The sequence below is a fragment of the Somniosus microcephalus genome, chromosome 5 (genome assembly GCF_052327205.1).
Source record: "Somniosus microcephalus isolate GS21.2 chromosome 5, FLI_Smic_1.0, whole genome shotgun sequence".
Classification (NCBI taxonomy): Eukaryota; Metazoa; Chordata; class Chondrichthyes; order Squaliformes; family Somniosidae; genus Somniosus; species Somniosus microcephalus.
The window spans coordinates 199,319,201-199,337,789 of record NC_140991.1 but is presented as its reverse complement, the minus strand read 5'-3'; the positions used below and the strand labels follow the sequence as shown (position 1 = coordinate 199,337,789).

General features: G+C 46.5%; 1 protein-coding gene across 11 annotated transcripts in view; it reads left to right on the top strand.

The window, feature by feature from the left end:
* nek10 (NIMA-related kinase 10) overlaps window positions 1-18,589 on the top strand; it is a 470,337-nt gene that overhangs the window by 113,402 nt on the left and 338,346 nt on the right. For all 11 annotated transcript variants that reach the window (XR_015078459.1, XM_085988547.1, XM_085988546.1 and 8 more), the window contains exon 6: window positions 980-1,064. Coding sequence is in view for 10 of the 11 variants with exons in the window: in XM_085988547.1 (XP_085844673.1) it covers window positions 980-1,064 (85 nt within the window). In the remaining variant the exon portion in view is untranslated. The remainder of the gene's footprint in view (window positions 1-979; window positions 1,065-18,589) is intronic.

Sequence of the window (18,589 nt, the reverse complement as noted above, 5' to 3'; positions counted from 1 at the left end):
TGAGCCACATCCAATGTAGAAGCTTGCTCAAAGCACTCTTAAGAGCCAAAGTCTTATTTTCTAACAACCGCTGACGAATTGATCTAGACAGTAATCCATTAATAAAAGCATCCCGTACCGATTCTTCCTTATATTCTTCAGCCGTCACGGCCTTATAATTACAGTTAACACTAAGGCACCGAAGTGCTTGTAAATAAGTATCCAAAGATTCTCCCACCTGCTGCCTACGGGCAGATAGAAGGTGACGTGCAAATACCTCATTCTTTGGTTTAACAAAAATCTTTTCCAATGTAGAAATAGCCACTTCGTAAGTTTTACAGTCCAAAATATACTTATACACACCCGGAGCAATGTAGTTGATCAGCATATTCAGCTTATTTAGAGACTCTTGATCCAACACGCCCAAAAAGTTTTTAAATGTACAATACCAGTGTTTCCATTTATCATCCACTCCTGCAGAATTAGGGTCAGCATTGAATCGTTCTGGTTGAAGATATCGCTCCATTCTGACATAAAGTTAATAAATTGAAATGAAGAATAGATTTGCCTTTCTAATCTAGGCTTTATTAACTTAAAAATCCTGTAGCACATCTTTCAACACCCAGTCCCAACTAAAGGCTGGAAAGAACTGAATTTAAGATGGCCACCACAAATCACATGACATCAACTACCAATGAGATTACAGCATATATCCCAAGGCAGGAAACAAACAACCAATCACAATACTTCTTACTAAACATAAAGAATAATCACCACACAATGTTTCTTGCAAGAATATTTATTCTAATCTATAAATAAACTATGCAGCAGTAGGAAAGAGAAAACTTGGTATTGATTGGCAAATAGTCAGAAGTCTGTTATGCCCTCTGATAACGAATTTATAAATTAGAGTTGTTTTCTCATGTACATTGAAAATGCCTTGTTAACATAACACCTACAGTTGAATTTGTAACTGGTTATGGTATCTTTTCTGTTACAGCGAGTGGGTGGACCGAGTTCCACCTGCTAATTTTCTTCGGGTGTTAATCTGTCTGAGATTAATAATGAGGGATCCATTTTATCAGGTTTGTACAATAAGCAATGCACTTTTACCTTTTGTTAACACTTTCAATTTGTGTGTTTCATAAGTGATTTATATAAATATGAATATTTGAAGATTTCTTGCTGTTGTGGTAATATTACATTAGTAATTTGAAGGGAATCTCATTATTTGTTATCACGCCTTCTCAGTCTACTTAATGTGTTACTTATTGGCCTCTGACTGCTGCTGACGTTTAAAATGACTGGGTGGTGGTATGGCGTGCTATCAAAATTTGCCTTTACTTTAAAAATAAAAATTAATTTTTGGTGGAGCTTTGGCTCTGGTTGCTTTTATTTAATTCATTTTTACCATTTTTGAATACATCATAAGATTGAGTGAGAGCACACGCCTGAAAAGGAATCCACTTGATTTTCCTTCCATTTAAATTAATGGAAGGAAAATGGGGCAGGTTCCCTTGCGAAGCAGTGTGGCTGGGCACAAACTCATGAAAATCTCTACTAATGAGTCTAAGGTAAGTTGATGGGCTCTTATTGTCTCACCGTGAGCCATAATATTCTACAAGCTTGTCTGTCTAGCTTTCATACACATCTTCAAAGTCTGACCCATGAACAAATAAACTCTTTGGCCTAGAAATTCGATAAAGCCTGAAAACGGGCAGTGTTACCGTGGGCCAAGGTTAACTCCCACCTGTAAAACGAGCGGAGGCAACACCATTATTTTGATGCTGCCTGCTGATTTAAATAAACGCAGCACAGAACCAACCGTGCAACATGCTCTTTCAGTCAGTAAGATCAGCAGGAGGCCGAATGGGGGTCTAATCTATCTGTGCGGCGTTATCAGGAAATCGCGATTTATGAAAGTGAAGTGCATTGCTTCTGGTTATGTTTCTTCTGTTTTATAGGTTGACAGGGTATGCAAGATAAATGAAAGCCTAAAAATACACTAATCTGCCAGATTTTAAAGAAGGCAACCTGCAGTTTAATGTTCTATGTTTAATTCAACTGCTGACACTCTCAAATCTTTAGCCGGCTAATTTGTCAACTATAATTTTTAATCAAAACAATCCTCATTAACTGATTAAATGACTGCAATTTGGATGGAATCATTCTAGCAGTTTGAGGTTCCAAATACTTGAAGTTATGAAAACTCATGCTTCATGTGTTATAACATTTCTGATTACACCATCTAGTGCAAACAATGTCAACATTATTTGAAACACTGTTCAGTGAGGAATACAAACCTGTCACAGAGCCTGGGTTCGGTGGGGCTGCACATACTCTGCATAGTTATTGAAGACTTCTCAGAGATCTATAGATCTCTGCTGCTTTCTCCCAGGTCTATGCACTGACAATGGCTGCATGCACAGGTGTGCTTTGGAGAGGGCAGTAAAAGAAGCATGACATCCAAAATCGCTCAGCGTGCATCAATTCGGCGCTACACGCCAATTGACGTCACGCTCGTGATCATTAAAATATTTGAGGCGAGCGCAGGCACCAGCAGTGCTGCCAACCTGCTCAATATGGTGGCCACCGCGTTCTGCACTGGAAGTGGGTGGAAGCGAAGCTGCCGCCACCTTTTCTTCAAAACCGGCATTAACAGGCGATGCGAAAGGTTCCAATTTTTAGGCCCGAGTCTCAGCATATGGCTGTAAAGAAAATGTTAAACCTGTGTGAACCCACTTTCATTTAAAACACAACAGTCAAATGTAGCTCCCTTCCAAATGTGGAAAAATGGCCAACAAAATCCTAAAATATGACATTAAAATGAACAAACATCAGAATTTTCTGTTCCAGGTATTGTGGGAGGTATCTGTTGAATTCAAAACTGGTATCCCAATCATCCTTCTTTCAAAAAAAAACCCCAAAACGAATCTACAAATATATTAAGATAAAAAAATCCAGGGGTGGGTGGGGGGAGGGAGGTAGAAATTGAACAGTGCTGTGATCCTGGTTGCAGGGGGAGTTCGGGTGCAATTTTGGGCAGGATGCTATTCCATTAGTTTTTTGCCGCTCGCATCCTCACATCTTACCCAAGATATTTTGCTCGGTGGGAGCGGGGGTGGGGCAGTCAGCTCTTCTTAGACCTGTCTCATTGCATCGAGGAGGAAGAACTTTGGAAGTGAGCCTGAGAGCGTTGCTGGGCTGCCCTGAAAATTACACCCAATTTGCCAGTATTCCACTCAGCAGGACTATATCTGGTAGAATAGGCAAGGGTCCTCTTCTGGGCCTAGGGAAGGTCCCTGCATATTACAAGATAGTCAGAAGGTCTGCCAAGAAGGTTAAGATTTTTTTTCCTTTTCCTCTGGTCAGATAAGGGCCTCATGTGCCACCTCTCAGAGTGACAAGTTGCTGCTTAGAGTTCTTCCACTTCATTGGTATGGGCAACTCTCTATCATTTCAACATAACCTGCCCTGAATGTTTAAGTGACCCCATCCCAAGGATTTGGGTGGGGTCACTTGCTTGCTGAAGTGGTAAGCAACAGTCCCACCATGCCGCACTGCTGCCCCTCAGTAGGGGCACTGAAATTTTTAGCCAACATTTTAAGTTAAGGTGTGGAGATGCCGGAGTTGGACTGGGGTGGACAAATGTAAGAAGTCACACAACACCAGGTTATAGTCCAACAGCTTTATTTGAAATCACAAGCTTTCGGAGCACTGCTCCTTCTTCAGGTGAAGTGGAGAAATGCATAAAGACACAGCTTATATAGTCAGAGAACCATGTCAGATGTTTACAGGTAACCTTTCCAACTGCCATTTATCACACCTCGGCAGAGAGATAATCACAGCAGTCAAAGGTGTGAATGGTGTCCAAACAGGTCAGTCAGGGAAACATTACATCAAAGAACAATGAGGTGGGGTCACAAGGGGTCAAATATTGCAGATGCTGGGGTCTGTATGAAAAACAAAAAAACAGACAAAAAACATTTTTTTTGGCTGGAAATCACAGCAGGTCCGGCCGCATCTGTGTAGAGAGAACAAGCCAATGTCGACTCGAGCCTGGATGACCCTGCCTCAGGTGGGGTTACATGTAGCGTGACATGAACCCAAGATCTCGGTTGAGGCCGTCCTCATGGGTGCGGAACTCGCACACTCCTCAACCATCTCGTACACCAGCTCTACAGCAGACGCCGCAACCTCGAAACCGAGATGGAGTCCATGTTCTCAGCCTGTGCTCAGGACACAGCAGACCAGCTACGAGACACCGCCAAACAAACAAGGCAACGGAACTACGCTACCTACATGCACACCAAGAACAGGAAGCTTGAGAAACTTGGCATCACCAGCAGCAGCAACCAAGCCTACCACGGTTGAAACCACAGGGAAATCCATCATCAACCTGTCCGACCACACCCTTCAACCAGACGAAATTGAAGTTCTCAGCCGAGGGCTCAATTTCTGCCCCACCACCAAAATGGACCCCATCGGCCTCGCGGCAGACACAGAGGAATTCATCAGGAGAATGAGGCTCCGGGAATTCTTCCACAAATCCCAAGATGTCAGCAGCGAACCCAATGAGACAATCAATGATCCGGAACAGCAGACAGAGGGATCCGCAGTGCAGCAACCGAAGAAGAAAGAGTCAAATTGGACCCCTCCGGAGGGTCGCTGCCCTAAGCTTGACATGTATGCTCAAGCTGTCAGGAGATGCATCAACGCCAGATTCATCAGCCGCACTCACAAGACAGTCCAGAATGTCACCCGAGCACAACGCAACGCCATCCACACTCTCAAGACCAACCGCAACATCGTCATCAAACCAGCTGACAAAGGAGGTGCCATCGTCATACAGAACAGAACGGACTATTGCAAAGAAGTATACCGACAACTGGACAACCAGGAACACTACAGACAGTTACCCGCAGATCCGACCAAAGAACACACCCGCCAACTCAACAGACTGATCAAAACCTTCGATCCAGACCTTCAAAGCATCCTACATGCTCTCATCCCACGCACTCCCCGCGTGGGAGACTTCTACTGCCTCCCAAAGATACACAAAGCCAACACACCTGGACGTCCTATCGCATCAGGCAACGGAACCCTGTGTGAGAACCTCTCTGGATATGTCGAGGGCATCCTGAAACCCATCGTACAGGGAACCCCCAGCTTCTGTCGCGACACTACAGACTTCTTACAGAAGCTCAGCACCCACGGACCAGTTGAACCAGGAACACTCCTCGCCACGATGGACGTCTCGGCACTCTACACCAGTATCCTCCACGATGACGGCATCGCTGCGACAGCCTCAGTACTCAACACCAACAACAGCCAATCTCCAGACGCCATCCTACAACTCATCCGCTTCATCCTTGACCACAATGTCTTCACCTTCGACAACCAGTTCTTTACCCAAACACACGGAACAGCCATGGGGACCAAATTCGCACCCCAATACGCAAATATCTTCATGCACAAGTTCGAGCAAGACTTCTTCGCTGCACAGGATCTCCAACCAACGCTATACACCAGATACATCGACGACATTTTCTTCCTATGGACCCACGGCGAAGAATCACTGAAAAGACTACACGATAACATCAACAAGTTCCATCCCACCATCAAACTCACCATGGACTACTCCTCAGAATCAGTCTCATTCCTGGACACACGAATCTCCATCAAAGACGGACACCTCAGCACTTCACTCTACCGCAAGCCCACGGACAACCTCACGATGCTTCACTTCTCCAGCTTCCACCCTAACCACGTTAAAGAAGCCATCCCCTATGGACAAGCCCTGCGAATACACAGGATCTGCTCAGACGAGGAGGAACGCGATGGACACCTACAGGCACTGAAAGACGCCCTTGTAAGAACGGGATATGACGCTCGACTCGTCGATCGACAGTTCCGACGGGCCACAGCGAAAAATCGCATAGACCTCCTCAGAAGACAAACACGGGACACAACCAACAGAGTACCCTTCGTCGTCCAGTACTTCCCCGGAGTGGAGAAACTATGCCATGTTCTTCGCAGCCTTCAACATGTCATCGATGACGACGAACACCTCGCTAAGGCCATCCCCACGCCTCCACTACTCGCTTTCAAACAGCCGCCTAACCTCAAACAGACCATCGTTCGCAGCAAATTACCCAGCTTTCAGGAGAACAGCGACCACGACACCACACAACCCTGCCACAGCAACCTCTGCAAGACATGCCAGATCATCAACACAGATACCATCATCACATGTGAGGACACCACCCACCAGGTACATGGTACATACTCATGTGACTCGGCCAACGTTGCCTACCTCATACGTTGCAGGAAAGGATGCCCCGGAGCATGGTACATCGGCGAGACCATGCAGACACTGCGACAACGGATGAACGGACACCGCGCAACAATCACCAGGCAGGAGTGTTCCCTCCCAGTCGGGGAACACTTCAGCAGTCAAGGACATTCAGCCTCCGATCTTCGGGTAAGCATTCTCCAAGGTGGCCTTCGAGACACACGACAACGCAAAATCGTCGAGCAGAAACTGATAGCCAAGTTCCACACCCATGAGGACGGCCTCAACCGAGATCTTGGGTTCATGTCACGCTACATGTAACCCCACCTGATGCAGGGTCATCCAGACTCGAGTCGACATTGGCTTGTTCTCTCTACACAGATGCGGCCGGACCTGCTGTGATTTCCAGCCAAAAAAAATGTTTTTTGTCTGTTTTTTTGTTTTTCATACAGACCCCAGCATCTGCAATATTTGACCCCTTGTGACCCCACCTCATTGTTCTTTGATGTAATGTTTCCCTGACTGACCTGTTTGGACACCATTCACACCTTTGACTGCTGTGATTATCTCTCTGCCGAGGTGTGATAAATGGCAGTTGGAAAGGTTACCTGTAAACATCTGACATGATTCTCTGACTATATAAGCTGTGTCTTTATGCATTTCTCCACTTCACCTGAAGAAGGAGCAGTGCTCCGAAAGCTTGTGATTTCAAATAAAGCTGTTGGACTATAACCTGGTGTTGTGTGACTTCTTACATTTTAAGTTAAAGCAGTTTAAAAAAAAAAGTAAATTAACAGCTTGTATCATGGTTGTATTACTTTCTTAACCTTTTGTACTGCAATATTTACCAATAACCATAATGAAAGGAGGTCAAATACAAAAATTAAGGAAAAATTTCCAAAAAATTGGATGGTATGAGAGCCTGTTAATTGATATAGTGGAAGTAGGTTTACAGCCAATAAATATGGTATATATAATAAGAGACAAAGACAAAACATCTTTTCTCCATGGTGTCATATAACCATGCCAGTTGGAGGTCAAAAGGGTTGTGATGTCTTCTGCATCATCTCTCCCTGATACCAGCATCTTTATATAATTTATTAACCAAAATAACAAACTTACCAGCTCATCTAGGTATTGCACATCTGCAGCATTTGTGTAGCAGCAAACATTGTGAGCAATTAATTTAGAACAGACTGATGCTCAGTTACAGGTGCATCTAGCATATATTATAAATCTAGAGAAAATAAGAGTAAGAGAGTGATGCTATTTTAAGTTATATTGTGCAGCCAAGATAAAAGCTTACCTATTAGCAATGCTCCAAGCTGTTCATGGGGTCGTTGTTGACTTTTGCGTACCCGACTGGTGGAGCATGCCAATCGGTCGCCTGTATGCAAGTTGAAGAGGTATACACGATGTTGAGGGCCCAGCCTCATTTGCATTGAGCCGTTGAGCTGCAGGGTGCCAAACAATGCAGCTCTCTGGATTAAGACTGCCCAATATCGGTCTCCCCGGGCATGCACTTCCAGGCCCCACAAATATATTTTCAAACTTACCTTTGTTGGGCTTCTTTGGTACTATTGTCTGTGGAACTGATAGGAGCATGCATGCTCTGCCCAGTTCTAACCAAATTGTAAATCGGGGTCACAGGACCTGGTTTTACATATTAAAATGGACTTACCGCCTGAAATGGGCATACATTTTGGCCTCCCAGTGGTGGGCCCCTTTCAAAATGTCACTGGCTGCATCGCTGGGGTTACCGGGGCAGTAAGGTTGCTGACCTCCTTTTGACACCATTACCGCCCAGTTAATGCTAGGCACGACAAGTTAAGATCACCGTAAGGGAAGTGGGGGATGAGAAAATTGTATTAGTTGGTGGCTGCTGACTGATCCGTTGAGTGTTTCCAGCATTTTCTGATTAAAAATTTACTGGTCAGACACACAGGTCTTTTCATGTGTCAAAATCTTTCCCGATTAGTTTTTGAACCCAGAAATTAAGCACAGTAAACACCAGCAATAGGCACTCTATAGATTGGATATATTGGTTTAAGGGCAAAGTTTTTGTGTGTCGATTATTTCGCAACATATTAAAATTTTAAAAATCTACTGATTTATAGAAACATTTTGTGCTGGGGTTTGCTACTTTATACGCACAATTCAAATGATGGAGCATCTAATCTAATACTGAGTAGGTAAGAACCATATATCTAACAAATGTATATTATTTACACAATGTTATAAATCTCATTTTTCATCAAGAAACTACTCATGAAATAATGCTGGACGGCCAGCTGGTGGCGCCGTCCAAGGAGTATAACTACTCGGGCGTGGGCCCAGCTTGCCAGGGACATTTTGTAAGACAAGGAACTAGTGAAGTACAATTAGACCTCCATGTTCTGAAACAAGTTGATTAAAGCCTTGCTTTATGCTCAAACCAAGTGCGTAGTGAGTTTTATTACGTCAATTTAATCAACTTGATATCGACTCCACGCTTTGAGTGATTTCAGGAACAGCCAGCTACGACTTCAACTGCAGAAGTGAACTCCAGCGTAGAAATCAATCCATTATGGACAAACTACTCCGACCCGCCTATCTTGACCTGGACCCAAATTCACCTACAACTGCTAAGGTATGGAAACACTGGTATCGTACCTTCAGCAACTTCCTCAGGGTATGTGGTGAGAATGTTCCTGATAAATTAGAGATACTTGCCAATTATGTATCTCCTCATGTGTTTGACTATATCGAAGACTGTGTCGACTATGACTCCGCTATCCTAATATTACAGCGACTGTATGTTAAGGCCCCAAACGAAATGTTTGCTCGGCATCTATTGGCCACAACTCGACAACAACCTGGGGAATCTCTTGACGAATTCCTTCAAAAGCTTCGCAGGCTCAGCAAGGATTGTAACCTTAAAACTGTCACAGCTGAGCAGTACCAGAAGGAGCTAATTCGCGATTCCTTTATTAATGGAATTACCTCTCCCTTCATACGCCAGCATCTGTTGGAGAATAAAACTCTCGAGTTACATGCTGCCTATGACCAGGCGTGTTCCCTGGACTTAGCAAAGAGGAATGCAGATACCTATCTTTTACCTCGTGCACTGGCTGCTGCTATCACTTTTAATGACTCCTTCGATAGGTCTCGGGCGGAAACCCTCACCGATGATGACTCTAACTTAGCAGATGACAACCCTACCCTAGAATCCTTCACTGATGACGACCCCGCCCTAGCGGCATCTTGGCAATCTGGAAGGAAGTGTTTCTTCTGTGGAGGTGCGTTCTTTTATAGGAAATTCTGTCCTGCTCGTAACGCAACCTGCAATCATTGCAGCAAGAAAGGTCACTTTTCTAAGGTATGCCAGTCAAGAGCCGCTGTTAGTAAGAAAGGCCACTTTTCTAAGGTATACCGGTCGAGAGCTCTTGTTAGTTTTGCAGCTACTATCTATAAAACTGCTCCTCCCCCAAGAGCCACTACTAAGGTTACAGCTGCAATCTATAAAACTGCTCCTCCCCCAAGAACCACTACTAAGGTTACAGCTGTCAAGGGTAAAACTGCCCCTCCTCCCATCACAGCTGTTTTTCCCCAAAGTCTGTCCGATGCAGCCATGAAGGTTTCGGTAAATGGACACATTTTGAGTGCACTAATCGACTCATGCAGCTGTGACAGCTTCGTTAGTGAGCGGGCTGTCAGTAAGTTAAAACTGCGTATTTACCCCCCCGGACAGCGAAATTGCAATGGCTCAGACGACACTGACCACCAATCCTTCCGGCTTTTGTCTTGTCGACCTTATTCTCAATGGCCGTACTTATTTCTCCACCCGGCTCGGGGTGCTCAAGAACCTATGCAGTGATGTGCTCCTGGGACAGGATTTCCAGAAACAACACAAGACTCACTTTCGAGTTTGGAGGGTCAAAGCCGGAGCTTACTGTTTCCAAAGTACCGTTTTGTGCACTTTCGGCGGCTTCGCTCGACGAACCCTCCTTGTTTGCCAATCTTTCCCCCCGATGTAAGCCCATAGTCACTAAATCATGAAGTTTCAGCCAAGATGATCGATCCTTTATCGAGGCAGAAATCTCTCGCCTTCTAGCTGACGGTTTCATTGAGCCATGTCATCTTCCTGGCGGGCTCAAGTCGTCGTTGTTAAAAATCCTCTGAAGCAACACAAGAAACGCCTTTGCATCGATTACTCGCAAACTATTAACCAATATACCGACCTGGATGCCTACCCACTACCACGCATTGATGACATAGTCAATAACCTTGCCAACTACAAGGTATTTTCAACTTTTGATTTAAAGAGCGCATATCATCAAGTACCATTAAAGGACTCTGACAAAAAGTATATGGCCTTTGAGGCTAATGGTCGGCTTTACCAGTTTTGTCACCTTCCATTTGGGGTCACCAATGGGGTGGCCATCTTTCAACGGGCAATGGATAGCCTAGTCAAACAGGAGAACTTAATGGACACTTTTCCATATCTGAATAATATCACCATTTCTGGTCATGACCAGAAGGAGCATGATGCCAACCTCCAGAAATTTTTTGATGTTCTCCGTCGTCGCAACTTAACCTTAAATGAGTCAAAATCTGTGAAATCAGTACCATCAGTCAACATCCTTGGCTACTGGGTGGGCAACGGTGTCATCAAACCGGATCCGGAGCGACTTTGTCCGCTTCAGGAGCTCCCTCCCCCTACGAATCTCGGCTCTCTTCGTCGGGCACTCGGCATGTTCGCCTATTATGCGAAATGGATACCCCACTTCTCCGACAAGATCCAGCCCTTGCTTCATGCAAAGTAATTTCCATTGGAGGCAACGGCTATTTCAGCTTTCAACCTCCTCAAGCGACAACTGGAAAAAGCCACGCTTCGTTCCATTGATGAAAATCTTCCTTTCGTGGTCGAGTGCGATGCATTGGATGTGGCGCTCTGCTACCTTGAATCAAGGTGGTCGACCTGTTGCACTTCTGTCCAGAACTTTGCAGGGTAGCGAGCTCCATTATCCTCCTGTCGAGAAGGAGGCTACGGCCATCATCGAAGCGGTATGTAAATGGAGTCATTTTCTCGCTCGTCGCCAATTCACACTTATAACCGATCAGCGCTCCGTGGCCTTTATGCTGGATAACCAGAAACGTACTAAGATCAAGATTAACAAAATACAACTCTGGAGGATGGAATTGGCCGCCTTTGGATACACCATACATTATCAACCCGGCAAAGAGAATGTGGCCCAGATACCTTCACGTGGGCATTCTGCTCTTCTATGTCAACTTCGACTCTGCCGGATCTTCATACTGACTTATGCCATCCTGGCGTTACCCGTATGTTGCACTTTGTGCGATCCAAAAATCTCCCATTTTCTACGGAAGTTGTGAAAAGAACGTACTCCTCCTGTAGAATTTGTGCGGAATTAAAACCGCAATTCTTCCGTCCATCGGATGGCTCGCTCATACTCGCTATGCAGCCTATGCAGTGACTCAGCATTGACTTTAAAGGGCCATTGCCTTCCTCAACGCGAAACACCTACTTACTGACTATCATGGATGAATATTCACGCTTTCCCTTTGCTTTCCCCTGTCCCAATATGCTTACTTCCACAGTGATCAAATGCCTTGATCAAGTCTTTTCCCTTTGCGGTACGCCAATTTCATCCACTCTGATCGGGGTCCCTCCTTCATGTGAAGTGAACTCAAAAGTTATCCCTCCCAACGGGGAATCGCCGCAAGTAAAATGACACCGTACCATCCCATCGGTAATGGACAGGTTGAGAGATACAACGCTATCATTTGGAACGCTGTTCGTCTTGCGCTGAGGTCACGCAACCTACCAGACCAGCAGTGGGAAACTTTGCTCCCTGACGTGTTGCATTCCATCAGGTCTCTCCTTTCTATGTCTACCAATGTCACGCCTTACGAACGATTCTTCAGCTTCCAGCGTTGCTCCACCCATGGGATGTCTCTACCTTCATGGTTGGCAGCTCCCGGCCCCGTGCTGCTCCGAAGATTCGTCCGATCATCTAAAAATAATCCTCGTCGATGAGGTAGAACTCACGGACGTCAACCCCATGTACGCACATGTGCGGTACCCTGATGGCCGGGAGTCCACCGTTTCGCTCCGGGACCTGGCTCCCTGTCCGGCCGGTTCCACGGACCCAACTGATACCACGGGGATGATGCCGACACTCTGCGCTCCCCCGAAGATGACGCCCTACCTGGGACATCGAGAGATCTGCCAGCTGCCCCATCGGATCCACTCGGGGAGCCAAGCACTCCCCATGGGATGGCCACCCGAGGCCAGGACGCCGGTCAATCTCCAGCTATCCAACAGGATGAAGCTAGTTCTGCGCCTGTGGGGACCCGCACCCGGAGTCACGATTTCCCCAGCCTCCCTCGGGTCGATCAGAGCAACATGGGCCCTGTCGATCCACCGGTATGGATCAAGCGGCCCAGGGACCAAGACACGGTCCGGGGAGACGTGCCTTCTAGCCATAAACAAAAATCTAAAAGACTGCGGCTATTCCTGGTCCGCCTAATCCGTTAAGAGGAACTCGTCGGACTCCCAAATCTTTTAGGCAGGAAGAATGTTATAAATCCCATCATTCATCAAGAAACTACTCATGAAATAACGCTGGATGGCCAGCTGGTGGCGCCGTCCAAGGAGTATAAATACTCGGGCGTGGGCCCAGCTCTCAGGGACATTTTGTAAGACAAGGAACTAGTGAAGTAAAACTAGACCTCCATGTTCTGAAACAAGTTGATTAAAGCCTTGCTTTATGCTCAAACCAAGTGTGCAGTGAGTTTTATTATGTCACACATAGTTATGAAAGATGTTTCATCAAATGTATATCTGGTATAACTAAAATATATATACCTACCTTTTTAAATCCCTTCAACCAACATTTCCAATTAAGAGTATTAAACATTATGTAGATTGTAAATATATTTCCAGTAGAAGACTTCTGTCTTCTATTGACAGATATTTATAATCCTGTTTTAGCAATATCCTCTGTTTCCTGATTGGCTAAGAGTCAGGAAGTGAAAGGAGCACCACCCCACGTGATCTCAGGTTTGCATATGCACAACGGTGCACCCCTGGGATCCGTGGGCCACTACGCTGCGCACAACGCCGCAGCGTTTGAAAGCATCTTTTTGAAGGGGGTTTGTATGAGGTAAGTGCGGATTTTGCTCCGATGTCGGCAGCATACTCTGTAGCTACACCGCCGACCACAAATTCAGGGCCAATAGGAAAGCACAGAAGAACAGGGTTGTTCCATGACATTAAGCAACTCACTTCATGTGGGGAAGCAATTGCTGATTTGTTCAAGAAGGAGAATTTAGAAGTTGTTGGGACTGTGGTAATTGGAGGGATCAAAGATACTAGTGTGTACCATATTAATCGTAGTATATGCTATCTGTCACATCAATATGTCTATATACACTGATCTTGTACAATTGCACAATAGTGCAGGTAATGACAATATAGTACCCAAATAGATAAGTATGTCTAGGTATTGATCATGTACCATCTGCTCTCTTCAGAACAAGGAGAACCCAGTGGACCACAAGTTACACCTAAAGAGTACCACTGAACACTATCACCATCCCCATTTGCAGCAGGCACCATCACAGATACACATCATATGGAAGAAGTAGTTAGTAATTTTGATGTGAAAACATTGAACCACCAAACTCTGAGTATTAGAATTAGCAGTAGTGTTGGTTGATGAGCGGTCTGCTGGTACAGGCCAGATGCTCAGCATATTCATATCCCCTCAAGAGTTGTATGAGACTATAGAGCCTAGCGGGACTGCTTTCAAATTGAGACTGTTAAATCAACAGCAATGTAATATGGGTCACTTGTTTCCTTGCACATGATATTGGAAGGTGATTTAGGTAGTTTGGAGAAATCTAAGATCCAGGTATGCATTGCCATTTCCTACATGGATGATGTAGCCTCTCTCTCTCTCTCAGGCAGTCCCTCGGAACTGAGGATGACTTACTTAAAAATTAGTTCTCAGGTGACTGATGAGTCCGATGCGGGACCTACAGTCTCTGTCACAGGTGGGGCAGACGCTGGTTGAAGGGGCGGGTGGGTGGGGTGCTTGGGCTGATGTGTGCTCCTTCCACTGCTTGCGCTTGGCTTCCGGCGAAGAGATTCGAGCGTTTGGCGCCTTCCCGGATGCTTCTCCTCCACTTTGTATGGTCTTGGGCCAAAGATTCCCAGGTGTCGGTGGGGATGTTGCACTTTTTCAAGGAGGCTTTGAGGGTGTCCTTGAAGCGTTTCCTCTGCCCACCTGGGGCTCTCTTACCGTGTCGGAGTTCCGAGTAGAGCGCTTGTTTTGGGAGTCTCGTATTGGGCATGCGGACGATGTGACCCATCCATCGGAGCTGATCGAGCGTGGTCAAAAGTTTCAATGCTGGGGATGTTGGCCTGAGTGAGAATACTGACGTTGGTACGCCTATTCTGCCAATGGATTTGCAGGATCTTGCGGAGGCAGCATTGGTGGTACCTCTACATTGCTTTGAGGTGCCTGCTGTACATGGTCCATGTCTCTGAGGCATACAGCAGGTATCACTGCTGCTCTGTAGACCATGAGCTTAGTGCCGGGTTTGAGGTCCTGGTCTTCAAACACTCTCTTCCTCGGGCAACCGAAGGCTGCACTGGCATACTGAATGCGGTGTTGGACTTCGTCATCGGCGTCTGCCCTTGTTGACAGTAGGCTCCCGAGGTATGGAAAGTTGTCCTCATTGTCCAAGGTCTTGTCATGCATTTTGATAATCAGGGGGCAGTACTGTGTGGCGGGGGCAGGTTGGTAGAGGACCTTTGTCTTACGGATGTTTAGTGTAAGGCTCATGCTCTCGTACGCTTCGGTGAAGGTGTTGATGATGGTTTGGAGTTCGACCTCCGAGTGAGCACAGACGCAAGCGTCGTCTGCATACTGTAATTCAACGACAGAGGATGGGAAGACCTTGGATCTGGATTGGAGGCGACGGAGGTTGAACAGTTTCCCATTTGTTCTGTAAATTAGCTCCACTCCAGCGGGGAGCTTACTGAGGGTGAGATGGAGCATTGCAGCAAGGAAGATCAAGAAGAGCGTTGGTGCGATGACAGAGCCTTGCTTGACCCTGGTCCATACATGAATTGGGTCTGTGGTGGAACCATTGGTCAGGATCACAGCTTGCATGTCGTCGTGAAGCAGGCGGAGGATGGTGACAAACTTTTGAGGGCAGCCGAATTTGAGGAGGACACTCCATAATCCCTCACGGTTGATAGTGTCAAAGGCCTTTGTGAGATCAAAGAAGGCCATGTACAGCGGTTGGTGCTGTTCCCTGAATTTCTCTTGTAATTGATGCGCGGTGAAGATCATGTCCATTGTTCCCCTTAGTGGGCGGAATCTGCATTGCGACTCTGGGAGGAGCTCTTCGGCCACTGGGAGAAGGCGATTGAGGAGGATTCTTGCGACGACTTTCCCTGTGGCAGACAGCAGGGAAACTCCTCTGTAATTACCGCAATCGGACTTGTAACCTTTCTTGAAGATGGTCACATTTACGGCATCTCAGATCCCCTGGCATGCTCTCCTCCTTCCAGATAATGAATTCGCACCAGTCGTGCCTCTCCGCCATGCTTTAGTGCCTCGGCAGGGATTCCATCTGCTCCTGAGGCCTTGTTGTTGTTCAGTTGTTGGATGGCCTTTTGAACCTCCTGCCAGACTGGGGTTGTGCTGAGATGGTGGCGGGTAGCATGCTGCGGGGTGGAGTTGAGGACACTCGCGTCGAAGACAGAATTTCGGTTAAGGAGATCTTCGAAGTGCTCCTTCCAGCGGGCACTGACTGCCTCTCTGCCTCTCCGTTCTTGGCCCGCAGTGGGGTAGGACCTTGGGTGCTTGGGCCATAGATGGTCTTGACTACACTAAAGAATCCACGCATGTCGTGGTTGTTGGCTAGCTGCTGGATCTCCTGCACTTTCTTCACCCACCATCTGTTCTTTAGGTCGTGAGTTTTTTGTTGGAACTCAGCTTTCAGGCGTCTGTAGAGCTGCTTTCTTGCTCTCGAGTTCTGTTGCTGTTTCCAGATCAGGAATGCCTTGCGCTTGTGGCTTATTAGCTCCTGGATCTTCTGGTCATTCTCGTTAAACCAGTCTTCGTGTTTCCTGGTCGAGTGACCGAGCGTCTCTTCACAGTTGCTAATTGTGGAGGCCTTGAGTGCAGACCAGGTGCTTTGGACACTCTGTGTCTCTGCATCACTGGGAGTCATCAGTTTGTTTGTGAGGCGCAGGTTGAATAGTGCTTTCTTAGCAGGGTCTTTAAGTGCTCCAGTGTTGATTTTCCTGCAGCATTGTTTCTGTTGCCGCCACTGTTTTGGGGCTACACTGATGGAGATGACAGAGCGGATTAGGCGGTGGTCTGTCCAGCAGTCGTTAGCTCCTGTCATGGCGCGGGTGATGCAGAGATACTTGAGGTCCCTCGCTCGGACGATGACGTAGTCCAGCAGATGCCAGTGCTTGGAGCAAGGGTGCTGCCATGAAGCCTTGTACTTGTCTCTCTGACGGAACAAGGTGTTGGTTATGACAAGTGTAGTAACCTGGGAGGTTATGAGTAACCTGATCCACCAGGTGGTGCTGTGGCAATTGCTCGCCTGAGTTAAGTCTGATCTGTACTGGTTGTACTCTTTGTTTTTGCTGCCTCATGGCAGAAGCTTTTATGTGCAAGTGTTGATTAAACCATGTTACGGAGTTAACCTGTGTCTGTCTCCATCTATGGCCAGCTCAAGATACCACATATGGCGACGAGAATAAAGGACGGAAAAGTTTTGGAGTATTCGGAAGAGGTGCTCGGGTTGGTTAGCAAACTAGTCGGAAAAGCACGAGGCTAGGCCGCGGGAGTCAAAACGGAGTTTGATTTTTTGGCTGAAGTGACCGGACTCCAAGGATGGCAGGAACGGTAGGCTCCGTGGCACCTTTTGACAGCAAGTCGCAGTCTTGGGAGGAGTATATTGAAATACTGAGCCATTTCTTGATGGTGGACAGTGCTGAAAAGAAAAGGGCCATTTTACTGGGTTGTGTGGGAGCGCAAACCTATACATGGATGAGGAATCTGCTGAGCCCGGAGCGGCCAGGAGAAAAATCTTTTGACGAGTTGGTGAGTCTACTAAAGAATCATTTCAATCCGAAACCTAGTGAAATAGTACAGAGATGGAAATTCAATTTGAGGATTAGGAGGCCGGAAGAAAGCGTTACTGAGTATGGGGAGGAGCTTTGGAAGCTCGCACAGGACTGTAATTTTGGAAATACGCTCACAGTCATGTTAAGGGACAGACTAGTATGCGGAGTTAACGACGACAGTATACAGCAAAGGTTGCTGTCAGAAGAAGGATTAACGTTTGAGACGGCACTTAAAAAAGCACAAGCCATGGAGACGGCTAACAAGGACATTAAGGACTTAAACAGTATGAGCAAGGAGAAATGGAGTAAACCAGTGGGAGCAGCTGTTTTCAAGATGGAAGCTGGCGCGAAAAGTCCACCAGTCGGGGTTGGGGATTGCTACCGATGTGGCGGGACGAGCCATTATGCAAAGGACTGCAGGTTTGCAAAGACAAAGTGCCACAATTGTGGAAAAATAGGGCACTTAAAGAAAGTCTGTAAAAGGGCAGTGAGTGAGAGAAGCAGTGCTAAAGGGGCAAAGCATGCAAAAGGGGGGAGGGAGAAGTACACAAAGTGGGCAAATTACATACAAGAGGAGGAGGAAGAGTCTAGTGAGTCTAGTGAGGAGGTTTTCACTGTATACAGTATAGACACTTCAAGGCCCAACGTACCCCCTCTCACTCAGTATTTGATAGTGAACGGAGGTCAAGTAAAGTTTGAGATTGACACCGGATGTAGTGTAACCATAATGTCACAGACTGAGTACACCAAGCTATGGGGGGAAGCAAAAGTACCAGAGCTAGGTACATGCCCCATTAGTCTCAAAACCTACACAGGACAGAAGGTGGACATTTTGGGGGCGGCCGAAGTACAAGTGGAACACAAAGGAGTCACCAAAGAGCTTATGGTAGTAGTGGTAGCAGGGTCAGGGCCAAACCTGTTAGGGCGAGGGTGGATCAGTGAGTTGAGTGTGTACTGGCAGGCAATGAATAAAATGGAGGACAGTACAGAGGCACTGCAAGAAGTGCTGATGAAGCATGAGTTAGTGTTCAAGGACGAACTGGGCACCTTAAGGGGAGCCACAGCCAAGATTCATGTAGCCAGTGATGCCACGCCTTGTTTCTTTAAACCAAGGTCGGTACCTTTTGCAATGAAAACCAAGGTTGAGGCGG